This window comes from Pterocles gutturalis, unplaced genomic scaffold (genome assembly GCF_000699245.1).
Source record: "Pterocles gutturalis isolate BGI_N339 unplaced genomic scaffold, ASM69924v1 scaffold8479, whole genome shotgun sequence".
Lineage (NCBI taxonomy): Eukaryota > Metazoa > Chordata > Aves > Pterocliformes > Pteroclidae > Pterocles > Pterocles gutturalis.
In genome coordinates, this window is record NW_010128120.1 from 20,406 (window position 1) to 40,140 (window position 19,735).

Sequence of the window (19,735 nt, forward strand, 5' to 3'; positions counted from 1 at the left end):
CAGCCCCTCGCCTGTGAAGAAGAAGAAGAAGAAAAGCTCCAAGAAGCGAAAAAGAAACAGGTACTTTTCCTTTGGAGATGTAATTCCCTGCTGGTGGTGGCTGTTGGGGGCTTGGACAAGGGGTGAGGGACGTGACCGCTGTCGGGCAGCTGGTCGAGCTCCACAACAGGAGGCAGAGAGCTGTTAAACTCCCGACTCTCCATAACGGCCACCCACGGGAGGGGGGTGCCGGACAGCTGAGGGGGGCAGAACCGGCATCACCCCGGGCCAGGAGGGACAAAGCAGGGTGCACACCCAGGGCAAACATAAATATGAGCTGTCGGGGTGTGGGGGGTGAGACAGACGAGCCAAATCATCATGAGGTCTGCAGAGCTGCTGCCTGTGCTCCTCACTGTCCTGTTTCACGTGGCTCCCATCCTCTGGGATGCTAACGGGATCAGCACTTGGGGCTTGCACTGGTCCCTTTCCCTTCTCCCCCAGCCTGCAGAAAGTGCCGGTGTTTGGACCAGGAAAAGGATCAGGCTATCTCCCTGCACCCACATCTCAGCCTTCCCTCCCAGCCCTGGGGGGACTGCCTCCGTGTTCCCCTTCTGAAGCTCATTTTTAATTTAAAGAGCACGATTAAATTTTAAAATTGCACATATTTCCCTGTTTTCTCAACCGTTAAACCAATATTGAAGACAACAGTGGATGCCATCTCCCTTGGAAAGTTCATGTATTTATAATATACGGAACCAAAGAGAGAAGCTACCAAAAATGGATAACAAGGTGAAAAGCTGAGCTTGAATCTTAAAGAAAAGGAAGGGAGGAGGTTAGACAAGGATACAGAAACTCCTTGAAAATACTTCCAAGGAGAGATCCTTATGCTCTTCTATGGATGCCATCTCCTGACAGCAGTCCTGGGTCAGATGCTCCTTGGCTTTGAACATTTAGTACCCGTTTGTGCTCCTGCAAGCCAAAGATAATCTGTACCTGGCCCCAAAAGGCAGCATGATAGACCACTAAGCATTAGTGACCAATGGAGGTTGTTTGCAGATACCTGGTACCACTGCAACTACAGATCCCAAATGACCTTGCCACAGGCAATCTCACGGCCCCTCTAGGCAGGAATTCAGGCCATGTCTTCTGCAGGATGTTGTGCTTCAAGCTGAGATGGGACACAGGGCTGTGCAGTGTACTGGGACCAGGCCTCACTGCAAGGAAGAGCATCCTCCACGCTCCCAGGGTTTTTTACAGGGACCACCAACACAGTGGCTCATGTGTCATCCCAGGGGTGCTCCAGGAGGCAAGACAGAGGCATGATGCTGGTTTGGCTGTGAGGCTGCTCTGGAGTTACACAGAAAGGATTTTTCCTTTGCTATGATGGTCCTTCATACAGAAAAACAGGGACTGAACTCACCTCTCACCTTAAGCTAAGTGCAGTGCAAGACTGTGGAGGCAGCAGCAAAGGGACCCACCAGGGACAAGGGATGTTATCATGACCATCATATTCTCAACTATTTGTAGAGTGTGATAGTCACTTATATCACACCAGCATTTCTCAGCTACCTCTTCTCCATCTGGCTAAAGGAGAGTCAGGGCCGTTCTGCCCAGCTGGTACATAAGATTTTCTCACAGTGCTCTGTCTAGCACTGGGCCTAACCACATTGTCTCTGATTCAAATTTCCGATTTTGTGAGACCCTATATTCAATGTACATATTTGTGTCTTGCAGGTTATCTTCAAAGAAGAGAAGACACAGGTAAGAGTTGAGTGAGTGTGTGTGGTCCCTTAGCAGTATGAGTTTAATGGTCTCTTCAAGATCTCACAAGGTTTATGTTCACTGGGTTTATGTTCACTGGGCAGAAAACACTTTTGGTTTTCTGTGTCTCCTTGTGGAAACCCTTTGGCTCCCCCCATTCCCTGTGGATCTGGGGCTGCCCTCTCCCTTTTCAGCCTTATGTGTTCCTCAGAGCCCACAGGAATTGGGTCTCCAGCCCAACCTGTGCAATCAAGCACATAACTGGAAAAGACCTCTTGGTATAACCTAGCTCATCCAGCAACCTCATCCATGTTGCATCCATCCTGAGTCTTCATTTCTCTTCTGGCTTCATTTCCAAACAGTATGGCATCCCCCAGCAGTGCCCATCTTCGAAACATTCAGAGTCAGTGGCTTTCCAGCTGTGTACTGGAAGAACTCTCCTGATTCCAGTACGTGTGTGTACAGTATCAAGATGTATTCATATTCCCTATGGGGAAAATGTAAAGTCACCAGGATGGCTGATCCCTCTGAGGATCCTTTCTGGCCAAGCCCATGAGCCAGATTTGTCAGCAGGCATTCAGACCACCTGTGCTGCGGCAGAATTGTTAATACTTTTCATTTTTATTGCACACTCTTGGGCAATCTAGCTGTAACATTGATGTCTGATTGTGCAGCTTTTTATCAGAACAGAAATCTCCAAATTAATTAGCCATTTCTTATTTAGTTCTTCAAGTCCCAAAAGTAAGAGAAAGGAAGAAAGAAAACACAAAAAACAGTAAGTAGCAATTTATGGTGTTCCCTGCTCTGCCTGCGCAGAGCTGCGGGGCTAGGAAGTGCTTGGTGTGGTGGGTCCCCTGGAGCTAATGCTGCCTGTGCAGCCCTAAGCAATTCTCAGGATTATTTTACAGCTAAAACCAGCAATTCTGGTTTTGCTGGAATGGGAAAGGGTTTGTAGAGGCTGGACATCTTTCCTCTCCCCCTCTTTTTGTGCCACCCCGTTCAGTACTTTCACACAGGGATGAACAAGACAAGTCCTGAGCAGAGGCTCCAGCTTTTCTGATGAGGACAGCACGAGAGGATGAATTCAAATCTGCAGAGCTCAGTGCTCCATAGCCTCCGCTGCCCAAAGGGCACACTCTTACTGAGAAAGGCTTGGGGGGATACCCTAGTGGAGATAGGAACTGAGCTAGCAGATGGAAATCTGCTGGTTTGTTTGCTATTATTAGGACCTGCCCTTTAATTCTTTCCAATGCAACTTTTAACTCTTGAGGAGAAAGGAGGCAGAGGGACAATAGCCCCTGACACCACCAGTGTCACCCCAGTACATACTGGGAGTGAAGAGATTAGGAATCCATGAGGTGCAGAGCATGTTGTGCTGCCTGTACAGGCCATGTCTATTGCATGCAGAAAGCCCATCTCCTTTTCTCAGTTATTTCTGCCTGTTCAGTAGCACAACCTCCTTTTTCCTCAAACTGGGCTTTTATGCACCCGTAAATCTCAGTGGTAAAACTGAGGCTTCCTGCGTTAGCAGTAAAAGCAGGCATGTCCCCAGGCCAGTGTAGCACTGGCCAGTATACAGTTGCTCAACAGTGTGGTTAAAACAGAGATCAGATGCCCTGCTGTTATGCACTGACCCATGGGAATCAGAGCTGCTAGAATTGCTCTTTGGGGATAAAGCAGCCAAGGCGTTTTAGCCCTCAGCTTTCAGCTCACAAATCAGAGCTGAGCCACTCCCGCTTTCTGCAAACCTTCTTATTGCTCCCAGGCGTGGATCAGACAGATCCCATGAGCCATCCTGGATCAGGATTTTTGTATAATCGCTCTGCTATGGCTTATCTTTTTGTCGAGCAACTGGTTGTCTAAATCACACAGGACCAGTTTTTCTTCCTGCAGAAAGGAAAAACTCTTAAACTGGAGGGACCGATGCAGAGAGTGAAGAGCAAATATGGGGATTTTTAACATAAATATGTGGGAGGGATGTTCAGTGTTTCTGACTTCAGCTGTATGGAAATAAAGAAGGATCCCAAAATGAAGTTTTAAAAAATATAATCACAGGGTGTGAAAAGCATCAGAGAAAACAGCCAGGCTGAGTTCAAGCAATTGCCCTGAAGGTTGCCCTTTTGTCTTAAAGGAGATACTGTTCTCAAGCAACTGATTTCCTGAGTTTTTATAGCGGCAAATTGCTAAAAGCTGTTCAAGCAGGTCATATTAGTGCTGTCAGTGACTGGTGTAGTGTAGCTGTAAAACCAGACTGTTCCCACCAGCTAACCCATCGTTAGCTTTGCCTGCTGGCAAAGCGATGCCAGCCTGAGCACACAGTTATGCTACCAGATCTAAAATAACCGCTGTGGTGGGGAACGATGAGAGGGAATGGGCACCGAAGGTGACAGGTAGCCTGCCACCCCCATCACCCTGCTCTCTGTATGCAGGACTTCAGCTGTTGGCACAGGGAACAGCAGCCCTTTAGGTACAGTGCCGGATAATCCATTGGTAACAGCCTGAACGGAGCAAAGGGAAGCGCAGCAGGGCACTGAACCCACACACAGTTTGCTGGTAACTGTGCCGTGGCCCTGCCAGAAAAGGGAGCAGCAGTGACTGGACTGCTATAACGAGCCAGGTAAAATGGTCCTGGTCCTCAAGCAGGAACCGTGCACAAGGCAGGCTGCAGTTAGGGCAGCTGTACTTTATACGACAACCATAATAGCTACCTGCAGGGCTGGCTAGACCCCCCCACCCACAGAGCATGGGGAAGGCTGGCTGTTACAGAGTGTACTACATTATTTGAAGCCTGTCCTTCTGCATCTGCTCTTAAGAAGGAGCCTGCACTACAGAAATGCAGAGGTTGGAGGTTTGCGATGGGTTCCCTGGAGGGACAGTGCTCCCCAAACGAAGCTCAGCAATGGAAGGGTCCCAGGGTGTTTCCTGGCTGTCTTAGGGTAGGCTGCAGGATGAAGGGCAAGCACATGAGCAGGCAAGCACATAGCTCTTTAAAGTCTTGAAAGCAGAAAGGATTGGTGTTGCCTGCTGCGCTCCTGCGTGTTAGTCCATAGATCTTCCCCTGCTAGGCTACAGAGCCAATCCGATAGCTTGTAGTTAAAATGCTGTCATAGATCCCTCTAAGATGGCTTGCCTTAATGTCAGCGTAGCTATGAAGGGATGGAGAATTTCTCATGCCTTGGTGTCCTGTGCAATGTTTCATATACCAATCTCTGGTTTAAAATGCAGATCTCCTTTCTGATTTGAATCTTATTGACTTCAGCCTCCAGCTGCTGGCTCTTGCATTCCCTCAGTCTGTTAGCCTAACGGTGGTTTTCCTCTCTGCTTCTTAAAGCTCTCATGGGCGCACCCGGAAATCTCATCGCCATCGGCACCGCCACTCTCGCTCAGAGAGCTCTGACTCCCGCTCCCCAAGCTGCCGAAGCAGGTAACGTCACTGCTCCCTGAGCTGAGTGTCCTGCAATGCTTCCCGGTGGGCTCAAGGACATGATTGCAAGACTCTGCAGACTCTGTGCAGAGCTACATCCCGTTCTGGCAGCAGCTATATCACATACTGGGGGTTGAGCTTCTTGTGGTCTCAGCCATGGAAGGGTTTTGCCTCAAGGAGCAGTGGCTGCAGCTTTTTGCTCTGGCAGTCACTTCTAATCCCTGTGGCTGATGATCAGCCCTTGACAGCTGATTCCAGTCTAGTCTCCCTTCCCCAGCCCAAGGGCTCTGTGCTGCTGATGTCCCAGGAAACCCTTAAACACGGTCTTAGCAATGGAAAGATATTTGCCCATGGCAATCTATAGCCACTGTCTTTGACCCGATTAAAATCTCTGTCCTGTGGATGACAGATGCATCCTGGGGCCGGCTAAGTGGATGCTGGTGCCAGACCCAGCATCACTGCAGTAGCAAGTTGCACAGTTTACACACATCATGAGTTCATGTTTCACATCTTCTGAAAGCACTTTGAACAAACCACCCCCACTCTCCCACTTCACTCCTCCTAACTACTAGGAGTTTTCTTATGAAAAGCTGATGATCAGTGGGGGAAGGCATGCAAGCAGCAATTTGGTGGGTGTTCGTGCAGGAGCAGAGCGTGTCTTCTCTTGGAGGTTTATTACCATAGGGATGTTCAAGGCTGTGTGAAAGTATGGGTTGCCTTGAGCCACCATAAAATCATGAATTGGAGCTGAAATCTGAGGGCACTGTTCCAATACCGAGGAATAACGGTTTGGCTGTTCATGTCTTCTGGAGGCACAGAGCCAGGTCTCGGGAGGAAGGGCGTAAAACACGGCGAAGACACTCCCGGCACCATTCAAAGATCAGGGCAAAGCGAAGCTCCTCTGCAGAGGTTCAGGCCAGCCAAAAAACCAGCCAAACCCTCCCGTTCTACAGCTTCCTGTCTCCTAAGGAAGTAGTAAGTATTACACACTCTGTTTCTTTGCTTGAAGTAGCCGTGGGAATCTGGGCAAGAAACCCAATATGAAATTTTTATAACTCAATTATAGTGATGTTAGACAAAGTTGGTTAAAACTGTGTTATTTATTAATGGTGCTGTTCTCCGATGTATTTAAAGTAATTCCTTCCTTCAGCACTTTCACACCAAGGGGAGGGTTATAGAGGGGAAAAGTTTGCAAAGGCTCTAGCCTATAAATAATGAATTGAGGACATTTAACAAAAAAAAAAAAAAGTGGCCTCCAGCAACAATATTTTACAGAGAAGTGTTTGTTATGCAGATTTTGTGCAGCTGGATGTGAACTTAACTCCCTGCTCTCCATGTCCAAAAGTTTAGTCCTTCAGGGGAAGAAAGGGAATCAAACATATATAAAAGAAACCTTTACATTTAATGAGTTGGTGGTTATTGGCAGGGGATGTTTTCCAACTATTGGGATCCTTCTAGGATCACTGTTGCTCTGGACTGACAAGCCCAGGGGCCAAATTCAGAACTTACAAGCCACTCTTGTTGATGCTAATGCGAACTGCATGTGCAGCCGAGGGTAAAATCAGGCTCAGTGCCTTGGGATGTTTTTCCATATACATGGAAAGAGATGAAATCATACATGCCTTAGAATTGGGGGAGCAAGAGATGGAGAGAAATATTAGATACAGATTGATATGAAGTCTTCCTTTTCCATGGCATGTTTCTCCTTTGTTCCTGGCAGCTGCAAAGCAGAGGTGTAATGCTCTTTGATCGTGGTGTTAGTATCTGATAGGCATTCTGGAGAGAGAAATTGCTACACAGGACTCAAGGTAGTGCAGAATCTGGTGCTGACGTGCATGGGTGTGTAATGTTAGAGGTGTCTTGAGCAGAGACCTCCACGCCCCAAAGTGGTATGTCATGGGGAACCGATTTTCTCCTGTAGGCCCAGTCATCACTTGGAAATAGCTCAGCCATACGCAGTAGCTACAACAGATGTGAGACAGATAGTGCCAGCAAGAGGAGAGAATTTATCTGCTCACCTGCCCAGACAGCGTGCCAGTCAAAATACACAGAGATTACACCTGGGTACAGGCAGGCACAAGCTGTCTCTCAGCAGCATATTTGCTCTCGTAGTGCACATCTCCTGAGTGTGTAGTGCACATGTGAATCATTGCTTATAAAACCATATAGGGCAGAGTAAATAGCACAACCTGCACACCACACGGCGATGCGCGTGTGCGCACGTGCGCGTGCAAAGACAGAGTAACAAGGTATGAAGCTTTTATTGCCATGAGCCTGGGGTGCTGCCCTCTGTCAACTTGGGAAGGTAGGAATGAGGTAAGAGCTCCTCCCAAAAAGCAACCAGCTAAAGACTGTATCATGTCACCAGGGTTAGAGGTTTTTTTTGTTCAAGCTGCATATTTTACATAAATGTTTTCAAGTCTAAGCCTGGTTTTTAATTGGTACTAGGTTTCCTCTCTCTGAAGCCAGGCTCCCTGAGTCCTATGAGGCCGACTGCCAGCTGTTCTGTTCTCTGAGCAAGAGTAAACTCTAATTTAAAATTGTAAAAGCTTTAAAATGAGCTAAACTCAAGCATGCTGCACTCCCCTTTCCACTTGCTTCACTCAGGGTAAATGCACACGCAAGCTGCAGGGCAGGGAAAATCACAGCTTTATGGTTACAGATGCAGGGGATGGATGCGAACTAAAAGTCATCAGGCCCCTGCTGCATTTTTTTCTAGTACGGGTTAATAACGCAGGCAAATATTTGAATGACTAAAAGGCATCAGTACCTTTTCTATGCAACCCACTAGTGTCCTTTTGTGCCCAAAAAGAATTATGCTCTCTTGGGACATCATTCAAGAGCACATTTAAGCACTTGTTTAAATCGAAGCCCTGGTTAAGTGCTGCCCCTGACATTTTTCTGAATAAGGTAATTAAATATCATGTACTCAAAACTGGCAAGGGAAAAATGGAATAGGAACTTTTAGTCTCATTTATTAATGAGTATACACAACTCTTTGATGCCTCTCCTTTTGGTGAGTTAAATGGTTGCTCTATAAATAAGCTTAGTTATGCCAGAATCTACTTTGAGAGCAGCCTGGATGTGTTATGAAATGAAAATGTGCTCTTGCAGAAAATGTGATTGCATATAAAAAGTAAATTACTGGAAAATAAAAGATTTTGTGGAAAATTCCCGAATTGGGATTCAAAAATGCCATGTTTCAGTCCTCTCTGGGGGCAGGTGTGTCACACTCCCTACACTTCCCTCTGGGAAGCCAAACCATCCTTACCTGGGGAGATGCATTGTCACATCCCCAAAGGAGAGGGCTTGTCCAGGAACGATCCCAATGTGCAGCAGAGACCCAGAGAGAAAATACACAAACTCCCATGGGGCAATGCTATAGCACTTCCAAATCAAAGATTTTGCCTTTTAAGATAATTTTTATTCTATATTCTTCTGAAAATTTGGAGTGTTTTGTGGTACGTTCTGCCATCCTCCCCTCTGCCACCTGTTTTGTTTTCTTTCCTTTGTACTGGAACAGCCCCAATTTCTAACTAGGTCTACCTGTAATTTATGGGGGGATAAAGCACACAAAACAATGCCCTGCCCATGCGTCTACCTTGCTGCTTCTTTCCCTCTTGCCTTTATGCATAAGTTGATGCACACACACGCATGTACACATGCAGGAACACCCTAAAGCTCCCTTCTCCTTTTCTTTTTGGCAGTGAATTTACAAGCTTCTCCCTCTCGTTCTCCCGTTAATCCCATGCAGCTGCAATGGGCACCTTTAGGGAATGGGATTGTGGGTCTGTGCCTCAGCATGTAGAGAAACTGTGGCTCATGTGCAGCATCGGTTTTTGAACAGAATACCCCCTCACCTGCTGCAGACACTTTATTCCACACCAACACAGATGTATTAATGTGCCGCTGTGCTTTCAGTTGAGCAGTGCAATATAAATACCTGCAGGGTATGAATCTAATTGCCTTGGTACCTGATGAAGATAACTGCATGCTGCATACGCTTTCCTTGCCAGCTCTTTTACGTCCACTGAAACTCATTTACGATGTCACAACACAGGCTGGAGCCAGATTCTCCATGAGGCTCAGTGGGGTACGGTTGTTCCAAACGATGCCATTTATCTTTGTGCTCATGTGTCTGCAGAAAGGTAGAAGTGGGGAAATACTGTGCAGGGGCTGGGACAGTGTGTGCAGAAGGGCTCAGGAAACCTTATAGCGGTCCTGGATGTTGGCTTGCTGCTGCTCTCTTTTCTAGCCTGGGTTTTGGTTTACACAGGAAAAGCTATTTTTCTAACTGCTATGCAGCATGGTTATGACAACAAACAGCCCTTGAAGATTAGAAAGGCAAAGCCTTCCATAAATATGGAAGTTGGTCTCTTTTGGCTTTTCCTTTTCTCCCCTCCCAGCCAGGGGACTGAGATTACCCCGCTCATTATCTGTCAAATTTGCCGCTCAGCGCTGGGACTGCAGGGAGGCCAGCAGCCGCTGAAAGGCTGTGCTGTACAGCAGGTACCAAAGGAGGTGGTGGAAGGCAAACCCTTGCTCCAAAGTAACGCCAGCCTGGCCCGAGCCGAGGTGGGGACACCCTGGCCTGCGTCATGTGGCACTGGCTGCACCCCAGCAGGCTGAAAAGATCTTTGCAAAGGAACAAACCTTTGCCTGGCTTTCTCAGGAATTTACCGCCAGCATTCGATCTGTGAGCCAGGCTGCTCAGCAGTGTTGCCATCCAGCCCCAATAACCCGAGCTCTGACCTTGCAGGGACAGTTGTGTCACTGCCTCCATGCTGCTGGACTGAGCTTAGCCCTTGTGGTAGAGAAAATTTCACCCTGAACTATCCATCTAGCAAAAAAAAAAGGGTATTCTCCACTCAGTGTTCCTTGCGTCAGGGATTCATAATTGTGCAAAAAGGGGTTCTGTTGTTTTCCTATAGCACTGCTATTTTTTTGTACTCCCGTAATAAGAGGTTGGCTTTTCAACAGGGGCAAATTGTCAGCAGAGGCGTGCCCATTCCCCCAGGTGAAGGCTTCCCCCTAACCCCAGCCCTGAAGCTGGAGGTACCCCAGACCCCGCACACAGCCTGCTTCCCCCTCGCAGCCTCTCAGCAGGTGCTGCTCCCGCTGCCGGCAGCTCCTCAGCAGATGTCTGCCTGGCCCTTGCTGGGAACTAGGCTCACCAGGGTCACTGACACAAGTTTTTTTTCTTCCTTTCATTATTACAATGCACAGAAAAAGAGAGAAAGGGAGACATTATGCACCTCTGAAAAAGAAATTAACTCCACTTTTAAGTGAGTTGCAAAACAAGAGGAAAAAAAAAAAAACCCAGAAAGAAATCCTCCAAGTGAGGCTGTGCCAGGCTGCTCGTTGATGGGTCTCAGTTCCCTAATGGCTGAGAAAATGTATAGTCCTCTCTCACCTCGGGGCTGTTTGCAGCGTGGTAAATGGACTTGTTCATTTTAATTGGAAGACGAGTAGCGATTGTGTTTTTGTAACCTATTAGGTTGTGCTGCCTATTGGTCTAGGATTGCACTCAAAATTACGGTCTGGAGTACGAGTGAGGGCATCATTTCTACTTCTCCCTTCATTTTGATTAAATAATGATTTGAAACAAAAAAATCCAACAAATATATATCTTGAGTTCCCTTGAGGGCAGCAGTAGGTCCCCTGCTGAAAGCTGGAGGAAGCAAAGTTCACTGAGATTGTTTAATTACTTACTAGAGAGGGAGGGGGGAAATTCAAATGTTCGCACAGAGAAAATGAGATTCATGAAAGAGCAGACTCTTTTAATACACCCTAGAAAAATAAAAAGCCATTAGAATTCAATTGAGCTCCGCACAGTGTTTTCAGATGTGGTGCTTTGTTTCCCTATCGTGTGGCTGGTGTGCCTTTCAGAAGCAGTAAAATGGGACCAGAAGTAAAGCCAGGGTCATCAGATGGGGAGTTTGTCCAAGCAGACAGGCAGGTGGAGCACCTTGAGACTTGTCCTGGCTCTTGCCGCGGGACAGAAATCTCCCCCGGAGACGCCAGGAAGCTACTAGCTGCAGCCTGGTGCCCCAAGGTGGTGGGGCTGCGAAGCTGCGGTGTCCCCCCCGCAGCACTTGTCTTGCCCCACAGAGACCCTCTAGCCTTCACAAGGACTGTGGGCTCCATCTTTCACTGATACCCATGCTGCCTCTTCCCAGAGTGCTGCCACCACAGATGTTGAGCTACAGAGGAGCTTGTTGATCCCCCGGTCATTTGACAGATTCTGTGATCTGCTGACAACTGTTGCCGCTTTGAAGGTAGACTTCAGCAAAGGCAAAGCAACAGCTGTGCATCCTAGGTCCCAGCGGCAGTCTTAAAAGCTGTTTTAGAAATGCCAAGAAACTGCTGTATTTCTTGGCAGAAATAAAGCCCTTCTGGTTTTGACTGGGAGGGGACAGAAGCAAGGGGTTTACACATGCGATGCAGGGGTCGGTGTCCCTCGGAGCAGCGCCGTGCCCACTCCAGGCCTTTCCTGCCTCTGTAGCCAGGGAGTACCTCACGTGGTGGCTTTATGCCTGCAAATGAAAGGTGGTCAAAAGCTAGTTGTCTCATGGTTAGGGTTCAGATCTAGTGCAAACCGTATCCTGTCTTTTAAAAAAATATCTGGTGTCATATTTGAAAGTGAAATCCTGTATCTTTTGGGATGTGGTTGGGGAGAGCACAGTGGTTCATATGTGGCACTGGGGTTTCAGAAAGAATTGGTGAAAAACAGAGCTGGATAGCTGGCTCTCTTGTGCTCCTTTGACATTCCAATTCCTACTGAAGCAAACAAGGACTGGTAGAGAAGAGCTAGAGCTGAGAATAGCAAGGAGCAGTACCAGATGCTGAAATAAGGACTTGCAGTGTGTGTCTCCTCTCATTCCTAGTTTGGAACATTTGGGAGATGTTTCTGCTCTGTCCAGGGCTTACATGTTGAAGATGCAGGTTGGCTAGTGAAGAAGGATCATTTCTTTTCCCAGGCCTGCTGCTGGGGCTCCCAGCAGTCCAGTTAGGACTGAGCATGGCTTAGAAGTTAGTATGGGGTGGGGATGGGGGAGTCTCCAGCTTCCATATGGATTTGCTGGGATGAGCTAATTCTTGTCCCACTGTCCCTTATCCCTTATCTGGCAACATAGGAAGTACTTGGAGATCCTCCAACTCCAGGTGTTTTCAGAGCATAAGGATGCTGTGGGCAGTCGTCCTTCCGCGGGCGGTGTGCTGAGAGCTGCGTTGTGTGTTGGCAGCTCCTCTCTGGTTTCAGTCGCTGCTGGTTCAGCACATGCATTTGAGATGGGTGTCCTTGTCCCCTTTAGCACCTCTTGAGCTAGGTCAGGAGCAACCCCCACCCCAGGGACACAGACCAGATGCCACTGGCAGGAGGGTGGATGTGAAGGCATCATCTGATGGGATGAAGGAGCTCCAGGTACACAGTGACCAAGTGTGGGTCTGCAGCGCCTCTGCGGATGAGAAAGAGCCCTGGCCCTGCGCCAGCCAGCCCAGAGCTAAGCTCTCCAAAGAGGCTGGCCCTGTCCCTGCTGCGTGACAACTGATCCAGGTCTCCTCTGCTCCCTGAGATATTACCAACGTTGCAATGTGGTTTTCTCTGCTCAGAATACCCCAGATTTGTGAGGGCATGGCCCAGGCCCCCAGTGTGGAGAGAGTGGTGCAGAGGGGAGGATGTTGCATGCCCCAGGGCTCGGTGTGAGGACATAGGTGGGGGTTTGAGGGAGCACAGCTTGCTGGGAACATGTTGGAGGACTATCCTGAGCAGGGGAAAACAAACCTATGTGTCCACAGCCTAAGGGCCCTGGACCAAACCTTATGGGTGGGAGTGAGGAGAACAGAGCATCGGAGTGAAAGAGGAGGAGGCCACACAAGAGTGCAGATGTGCTGGGTCCACGTTTGGCCCTAATCCTCACCCCATTGTAAGGGCAGACATTGGCACTAATGTAGCCATGCTCCCAGTGCCGGTGTGTTCCTGGACTGGCTCAGGCAAATGCCAGTGGAGTTAAAACTGACCTATGAAATACTGAAATGTGTAAATCCCCTTGGTGGTCCTCAGGGTCCCAGACAGCAGCCCTGCCCAGGGCAGCCTGTGTGGGTTTGGGGTCCTTGCTGACCCTGTTGGGTTCAGCAACTTACCGAAACCCAGCTGGGGTACAGCTGAACCCCCACACAGAGGCTGGCAGGAGCAGGGCTGTTGTCTCCTTCCCCAAAGGTCTCCTGTGCAGCACAGGGGGGAAATTTTTCCTCCTCTATTTTTTTTTACTTCTTCCCTCACTTGAGTTCCCTTTGTCACTTCCATGAAACCTGAGGGGATTTAGTGCAAGCTGCAACTTTTCAGCCCAAGTGATCAGCCCCCAGGAACAGGCTGGCCAGCCTAATTTAAAGCAGAAGGAAACAAAAATGAATAATAAGCAAGACAGGCAAGCAGACAAAAAGCAGTCATGACATTTGCATAGAAGAGGCGAGCGAACAGTCGGCAGTGTGGATTGAAGAGAGGGTTTATGTTTTTTTCATGTGATTTGAGACTCTAATGATGGACTTATGTTGCCCAAGCTCTTCCTTTTTTCTTACACCTTACCTACTAAAGGAGGAGTTCTTGATGGGTAAGTGGATGCTATCCGCAAGACATCAGGGAATTTATTAGAGGTCACTCAAGTGCATTAGATATATCTTCTTCAGGGGGAAAAAAGTACACAAAGAAGTATCTGTATACTTTTTATTTCCAGAGGGATTTTTCTTTTTTCCCCTTGCTTTTTTCTTTTTTCCTTTATTTTTTTTTTTAGTTTCAAAGTGATAAGCTTGTTTATTTACCAGTTTTTACTTTGTACAGAAGCCCTTAATTTTATTTGATTTTTCTTTATTTATGTTAGTGACATTCATTCACCCTCTTTATTAATGAAGCTTAAAAAATTCACTCATTTAAGATTTTGTTTCATTTTTGTTTTCTTTCCAAGAATTATGTAGGTATTTTATATGTATATACCAGTTTCTTTTTTTTTTTTCCTACCCCTCTTTAAGGTTAAATAAGGGCTTTGTCCTCTGTTATACCTTTTTTTATTCAGTTAGTTAGCTTTTTTGATTCTTTGGTTGCCCGTTTACTTTGTTGAACTCTTTTGTTTAACATGAGTCGCATGCTGATACTCTTTGCATGATCTCTAAATCTTCCCATTATCATAGCAGGGGGAAAAGAAGTTTCTTCTTACTGTGGATTTCTTTCAGGGATATGTGCTTTGGTTTTCTTCTCTTCTTTCTTCTTTTTCGTTCTTTCTTTCTTTCTTTGTTTCTTTCCTTTCCTTTTGTTTCAGTGCATCATGATGGTAAAATTTCTGGGTTTATTTAAAAAAAAAAAAAAAGCAAAGTAAAACCAAAACCAACCCCCCCCCAAAACCATTCAAACAATGCCAAATGGCTTTTTTGCTTTCAGATCTCTCAGTCAGGGTCTTCTGCTGACCTCTTTACCAAAACAGACAGCCCGCCTGGCAACCTAGCCAGCCAGAATGGAGAGTATCATGAATATGACTCAGGAAACGATACTTCCTCCCCTCCCTCCACTCAAACGAGCTCATCCAGGTCAAAGGACAGCCAGGAGAAAAGAAGTCTAGTCCATGATGGTTTTGGCCATGCCTTCTCGTCCGGGAAGTCCAAACTGGCCAACAGCGATAACAGCTCTGATTCAGGAAATTCCTTCACCAGTTGCTTTTCCCAGACCAAGGGAACAGCTTTGGAAAATCTATCTCCAGATGCCCAGGGACAAGACCAAAGGTCAGTGATTACCAGTAGCTGCTGCTGGCAGCCAAATACCTGGTGCGTTGTTGCTGTGTATCTCCTGCCCTCTCGCCAGTTGCAGTGGTGAGGCAGCAGGGAGGTTTTTGTGGTCTGGAGGCAGTTAGATATAAATCAGACCCGCGGTCTTGCCAGTCTGGAGTCCAGAACCCAGCAATGACCAATACTATAGCCTGAGGAAGATGAAAACCTGGCCATCACACCCCTGGCATTGCCTGTGCCTGCTCTTCGAGCATTACCGTGGCTAACGCAGGGTTTGGCCCTGGGTCAAGCTGTGTCCTGAACACACACCTGCTCAGCTGGATGTGACCATGTAAAAGAAGATAGTTGCTGGCTCTTCTGGGAAAAAGCTGAAAGGTGCATCAGGGGGCTGCCATGCGAATTCACCCCCTCTGCTTACTGTGGGGCAGGGAAGCAGGGTTCGTTTTCACTAAAACCATTACGGGCTGTTCTTTCACCTGCCCAATGAGCCAAATCCAGCCTGCCCCTTCCCAGCTCCTTCAGGACTGGTTCTGGGTGACAAGATAGAATCTCCTGCAGAGGGGGAGTACAAGGAGGGGCAAGTAGCTCGCTGGCTGCAGGATAACACAGCAGCAGCTCTGTGCGGGGGCCATGGGGCATCAGGGCTGGGGGCAGGAGTCAAACCACCATCCGGTGCCACAGGTTGTCATCAGGAGAGGAGAGCAGATGCCAGCCTCCACCACTGCCTCCCATTCCTGGGGGATTGCCAGGTGATGTAGGGGACGAAGGCACTGAAGCATGGTGGCTGGTACCCAAGACTGTGCTCAGGCAGTGGTGTTAGGGAGCTCTTCCAGCTCAGGCCCTCGGGTCTTAAAGGCTGAAAGTTAGAACCAGGATGTGGTCTAGGGGTGGGAGCACTGAATGGGAGAGGAGAGGGAGCCAGGGAAATTGGTGTTAGGAAGAACAAGCCTTCAATTTTCAGTTGGAGGGTAAAATTTCAGGGCTGTATATACTTTTCACATTGTAACTCCAGTGGGATAACTCTGCCTTCACATGGGTGGAGCTGGGATTGCAGCTGGCCCTGACTGTTGGAAGGGTGCCTCAGTGCTGGGCTCTAACCCCAGTTCATACCCAGGGTGCTCCTGGAAGTGGAGGAATTCACACAGGCCTGTCCGAAGGCAGCAGGACGTGCTCAGTGCCAGCCCATGCTGCTCCACAGCCAGCCTGGAGCACAGGCCCTTGCCCTGCCATGCTCTGGTTTTTCCCTTGCTCCAGCACTTCTCACCTCTCTCCCTCCTCAGGCCCTGCAGCATTTGTTGACCCAGGCTCTGCCAACCAGATGCCTCTGTTGTGTTGGGCAGGGGCAGAAAAGCTGCCCCTTGTGCCACCTGAGACCTCACCCACCCCCCTTCCCTGGCACAGCCTGGAAGGTGGGCTCCTGGGCTCTGACCCACACACAGGGGCTCCTGCAGCAGCAGCCTGGGGAGCCGGGAGGTCTTTTTTATCCCCAGGTGGGGAATGGGAGGATGGGAAGACTTGTTGGTTGGAGCATGGTGCTCCCCTCAGCCAGGGCCCAGTCCCAGTTCAGCCACAGCTTCAATGACTGTCCAAATATGCACTCACAGAGGGTGCCTCTCCTTGTGTCTCAGCTGTTCAGAGGAGAAGCAGCAAAATCTCCTCCCGTCGCCCACCCACAGCTCTCCACTGAGGCCCTGCTCCCGCAGCGAGTCGTACACCAGCACGGGCAGATCCTCCCCTGGCTCCAGCCGCTCCCGCTCCTCGCACCACAAGGCCTCTCCCAGGTACTCCCGAAGCAGGTCCTGCTCTTCGGAAAAGAGGTAAGGCCAGCTACAACGGCTGTCCCTGTGACCCTGGGCAATGTCTAACTCTTGTGGGCTGGCACACTCCTTGCTGTAAGAGGATCCTTGAGGGGTGCCTGAGGATCCACATGGCTTGGGGTGAGCTGGCCACAGAGAACTGAGCCAAGACCCTGAAATATGGGGCATCTTTTTACTCCCATGAGCCCAGATTCCAAGGATTCTGGTACAGCCTCACTCTCCAGCATCTTTAACTCTTTTATGGTTCTCGCCTATCCCCAGGTCGTCTTCACGTTCCCCCAGCTATTCCTCCAAATCCTGCAAAAAAAGTCCTGGGAGCAGAAGTTCAAGGCCTCGTCGGAGCCCCAGTTACTCCCGCTACAGCCCTAGCAGGTACAGCTCTCTCCTCGTGTGATATCTGCTGCCTCACGCTTTCCCACTCCCTCCATCCCTTGTTTGGACTCCAGCACACTTTGCTGGCTCCTGCCAGACCCAAACTGCTCCCTCAGCTTCCTCACTGGCTGCTTTAGTCCTCAGCACTGGGGTGAGAGAGAGCAGGGGACACAGAGTAAGGCGTATGGCAGTATGTTATATTGGCCCTCAGTCCAGTGGAAATTTCTCACTATTTATCGCCACAGAGCTGGTGGTGGTTGTGGAGGGAAGAGCCTGGAGATGAGCCCTTCACTTTCTGTGGGAAAAGTGTCCTGTAGCCAAGGACTGGCCTGCACTGATTCAGGGGAATTTCACACAAAGCACTTTTGGGGGTAGGTTTCTGGGAAGGAGACCTGGTTTATCCCTGGCTTTGAAGCATCATGGTATCTCACACTCAAAAATGTGAGAGTGTGGCAGGTGACATGGCTGTTCTCTGCTCTGAGCAGGGGACACACTATGCAGCCGAGGGCACAGATGGCTGCTCGGTGGTGTTTGCCAGGGCCTCAAGCAAGTGGGAAATGCCTCACAGGAAAATCCAGGGAGTGCCCCCTCTGTCACGCTGGTGTAAATGGTAGGCAGAGAATTATAGGGTCTGGCTGGGTCTGCCCATGACTGTAATCACCTGAAGAGCCCACACTGGCCAGCAGCCCCTGCAGCAGTGCTGCAGCCCTTGTCAGGGATCTTACTGCAGTCGGGAAAGACACCCCACTTTTCAGAGTCACAGCTCTACCAAAGAGCTGTCAGGCCCCGGGAATTACCCCTGCTGTGTGGGCAGATGCCAGGTACCCTCGTGCTGGCGCTCACACAGCCTGGCAGAGGGAAACACAGTCCCGGCAACTCTACTCCCTCCATACCCCACAGAAAACACTTCTCACAGCTCAGCCCTAGAAATGCCTGTGGGCAGGTTTTTCTGATACCATCTCTGCTGCTGTGAATGTTTTGCACCCTTAGAGTGTTACGTGCCCAGGGCCTGAGTCTTGCAGGCTGTGACAATCTTTGCACTGGTGTAGCAGAATGTTTCCTGCGTGTAAGGATCAGACCTTTGACCTGTAACGTGTCGCTTTGCCGATGGCATTGAGCAGGGTGTATGAAGTCAGCTACACTCCACAGAAGGGCCTGTGCTGACGTGTACGGGAATTTAACAAAAGAGAAATCCATAGCAACACCGACACTCCTTCTGGCGAGCAGTGCAGAGCTCACAGCCCTGCAGGGATAACCGGGGGGCCCTCCGCTCACGTGGGGCCGGCCGGCAGGGTTGTTCTTGCCTGCTTCTGCAGCACAGCCAGCAGTTGCAATTTTAGTAGAGCTAAATACAGAATGCATCCACAGACACAGGTACATGGAAGCCATCTTAGCTTGGCACCGCAGGGGCACCAGGAGACTCTGCTGAAACCCCCAGACACAATTAGTGGGTGTCCATCTGTCCAGCCAGACGAGTGTCTCCTTGGCCAACTAAGTAAGTGTGCGCAGGGCTGGTGCCACCAGAGCACTTTGCTTAGAGTGGTCCCTTTTGGAGCTGAGTGTCCTCTGCTCATCCGTGCCTTTACGGGTTATTGCCTCCACATCCAAAACCCACCCCACAAAACCCAGCAGTGACCAAATCTGTGCCTTCCCCAGAGATCGGGAGCGAGAGCACAAGTACGGCTCCAGTGAGAAGGAGTCACACAGGGAGCGTGACCGGCAGCGGCGGCAGCGGTCATATTCACCCCTAAGGAAACGCAGGAGAGACTCTCCCAGCCACCTCGAAGCTCGGCGCATCACGAGGTGAGGGGATGTTTCCCGTCGTCATTTGGAAACAGGCTCAGCTGGTGTGCCCCAGGGGGACATGGGCTGTCCTTGGGTCCCAGCCCTTGCCAGCAGAGGTTTCTCCAGAAGGAGACATTTCCCTGAGCCTGATCAGCAAGCCCTTCTGCCCCTCCTACAGCTTGGGAATTTCCAGCTCGAGACAGAGAGAGGATGGGGAGGGAAGGCGAATGTCTCATTTAAAACAAAGGAAAAGGGCAGATGAATGGACTCACCCAGCAGGTACCGGGAACATCCCCCCCACAGGCTTTTTGTTTCACCCTCTCCTGTGGTAGATGTCCCACACTATAGAGAGCCAGATATTGGCTCTAACCTTCATGCTGAGGGCTCTTTGGGACATCGTCAGGCAGAGCCCAGCCTAAGACTTGGTGCTTGGGGCATTCCCCAGGGCCCTGGGGGTGGGGAGTTTGAATCCCAAAGCCTGTCAACTACCTGATCTCTTCCTTTTTTTCTTTTAAAGAGATACAATCACATTTTTGGGGAGTGTTGTGCAGAAATGCTTTCTGGAGATTTTGGCAGTCAATCAATTTTTGGGGAGTGTTGTGCAGAATAAACAATGCTTTCTGGAGATTTTGGCAGTCAATCCATCCTTGTGTTGCTGGTAACCCACATCTCTCTGTCCCCACAGTGCCCGCAAACGCCCCATCCCCTACTACCGTCCCAGTCCCTCCTCCTCCAGCAGCGCCAGCAGCTATTCTTCCTGGTACAGCAGCTTTAGCCGCTCCCCGAGCAGGAGCCGGAGCTCCTCCAGCTACCGGACTAGCCCGAT

At 49.4% G+C, this 19,735-nt stretch overlaps 1 protein-coding gene across 1 annotated transcript in view; it reads left to right on the forward strand.

Moving 5' to 3' along the window:
* SRRM4 (serine/arginine repetitive matrix 4) overlaps window positions 1-19,735 on the forward strand; it is a gene marked incomplete at its 5' end in the record, with an annotated part of 22,555 nt that overhangs the window by 2,711 nt on the left and 109 nt on the right. Inside the window, 9 exon segments of the mRNA XM_010079499.1 lie at window positions 4-60; window positions 1,714-1,740; window positions 5,072-5,164; window positions 5,977-6,139; window positions 14,595-14,932; window positions 16,540-16,752; window positions 17,014-17,124; window positions 18,781-18,927; window positions 19,595-19,735. The exon segment at window positions 19,595-19,735 is cut by the window's right edge and continues 109 nt beyond it. Coding sequence (XP_010077801.1) covers window positions 4-60; window positions 1,714-1,740; window positions 5,072-5,164; window positions 5,977-6,139; window positions 14,595-14,932; window positions 16,540-16,752; window positions 17,014-17,124; window positions 18,781-18,927; window positions 19,595-19,735 — 1,290 coding nt within the window.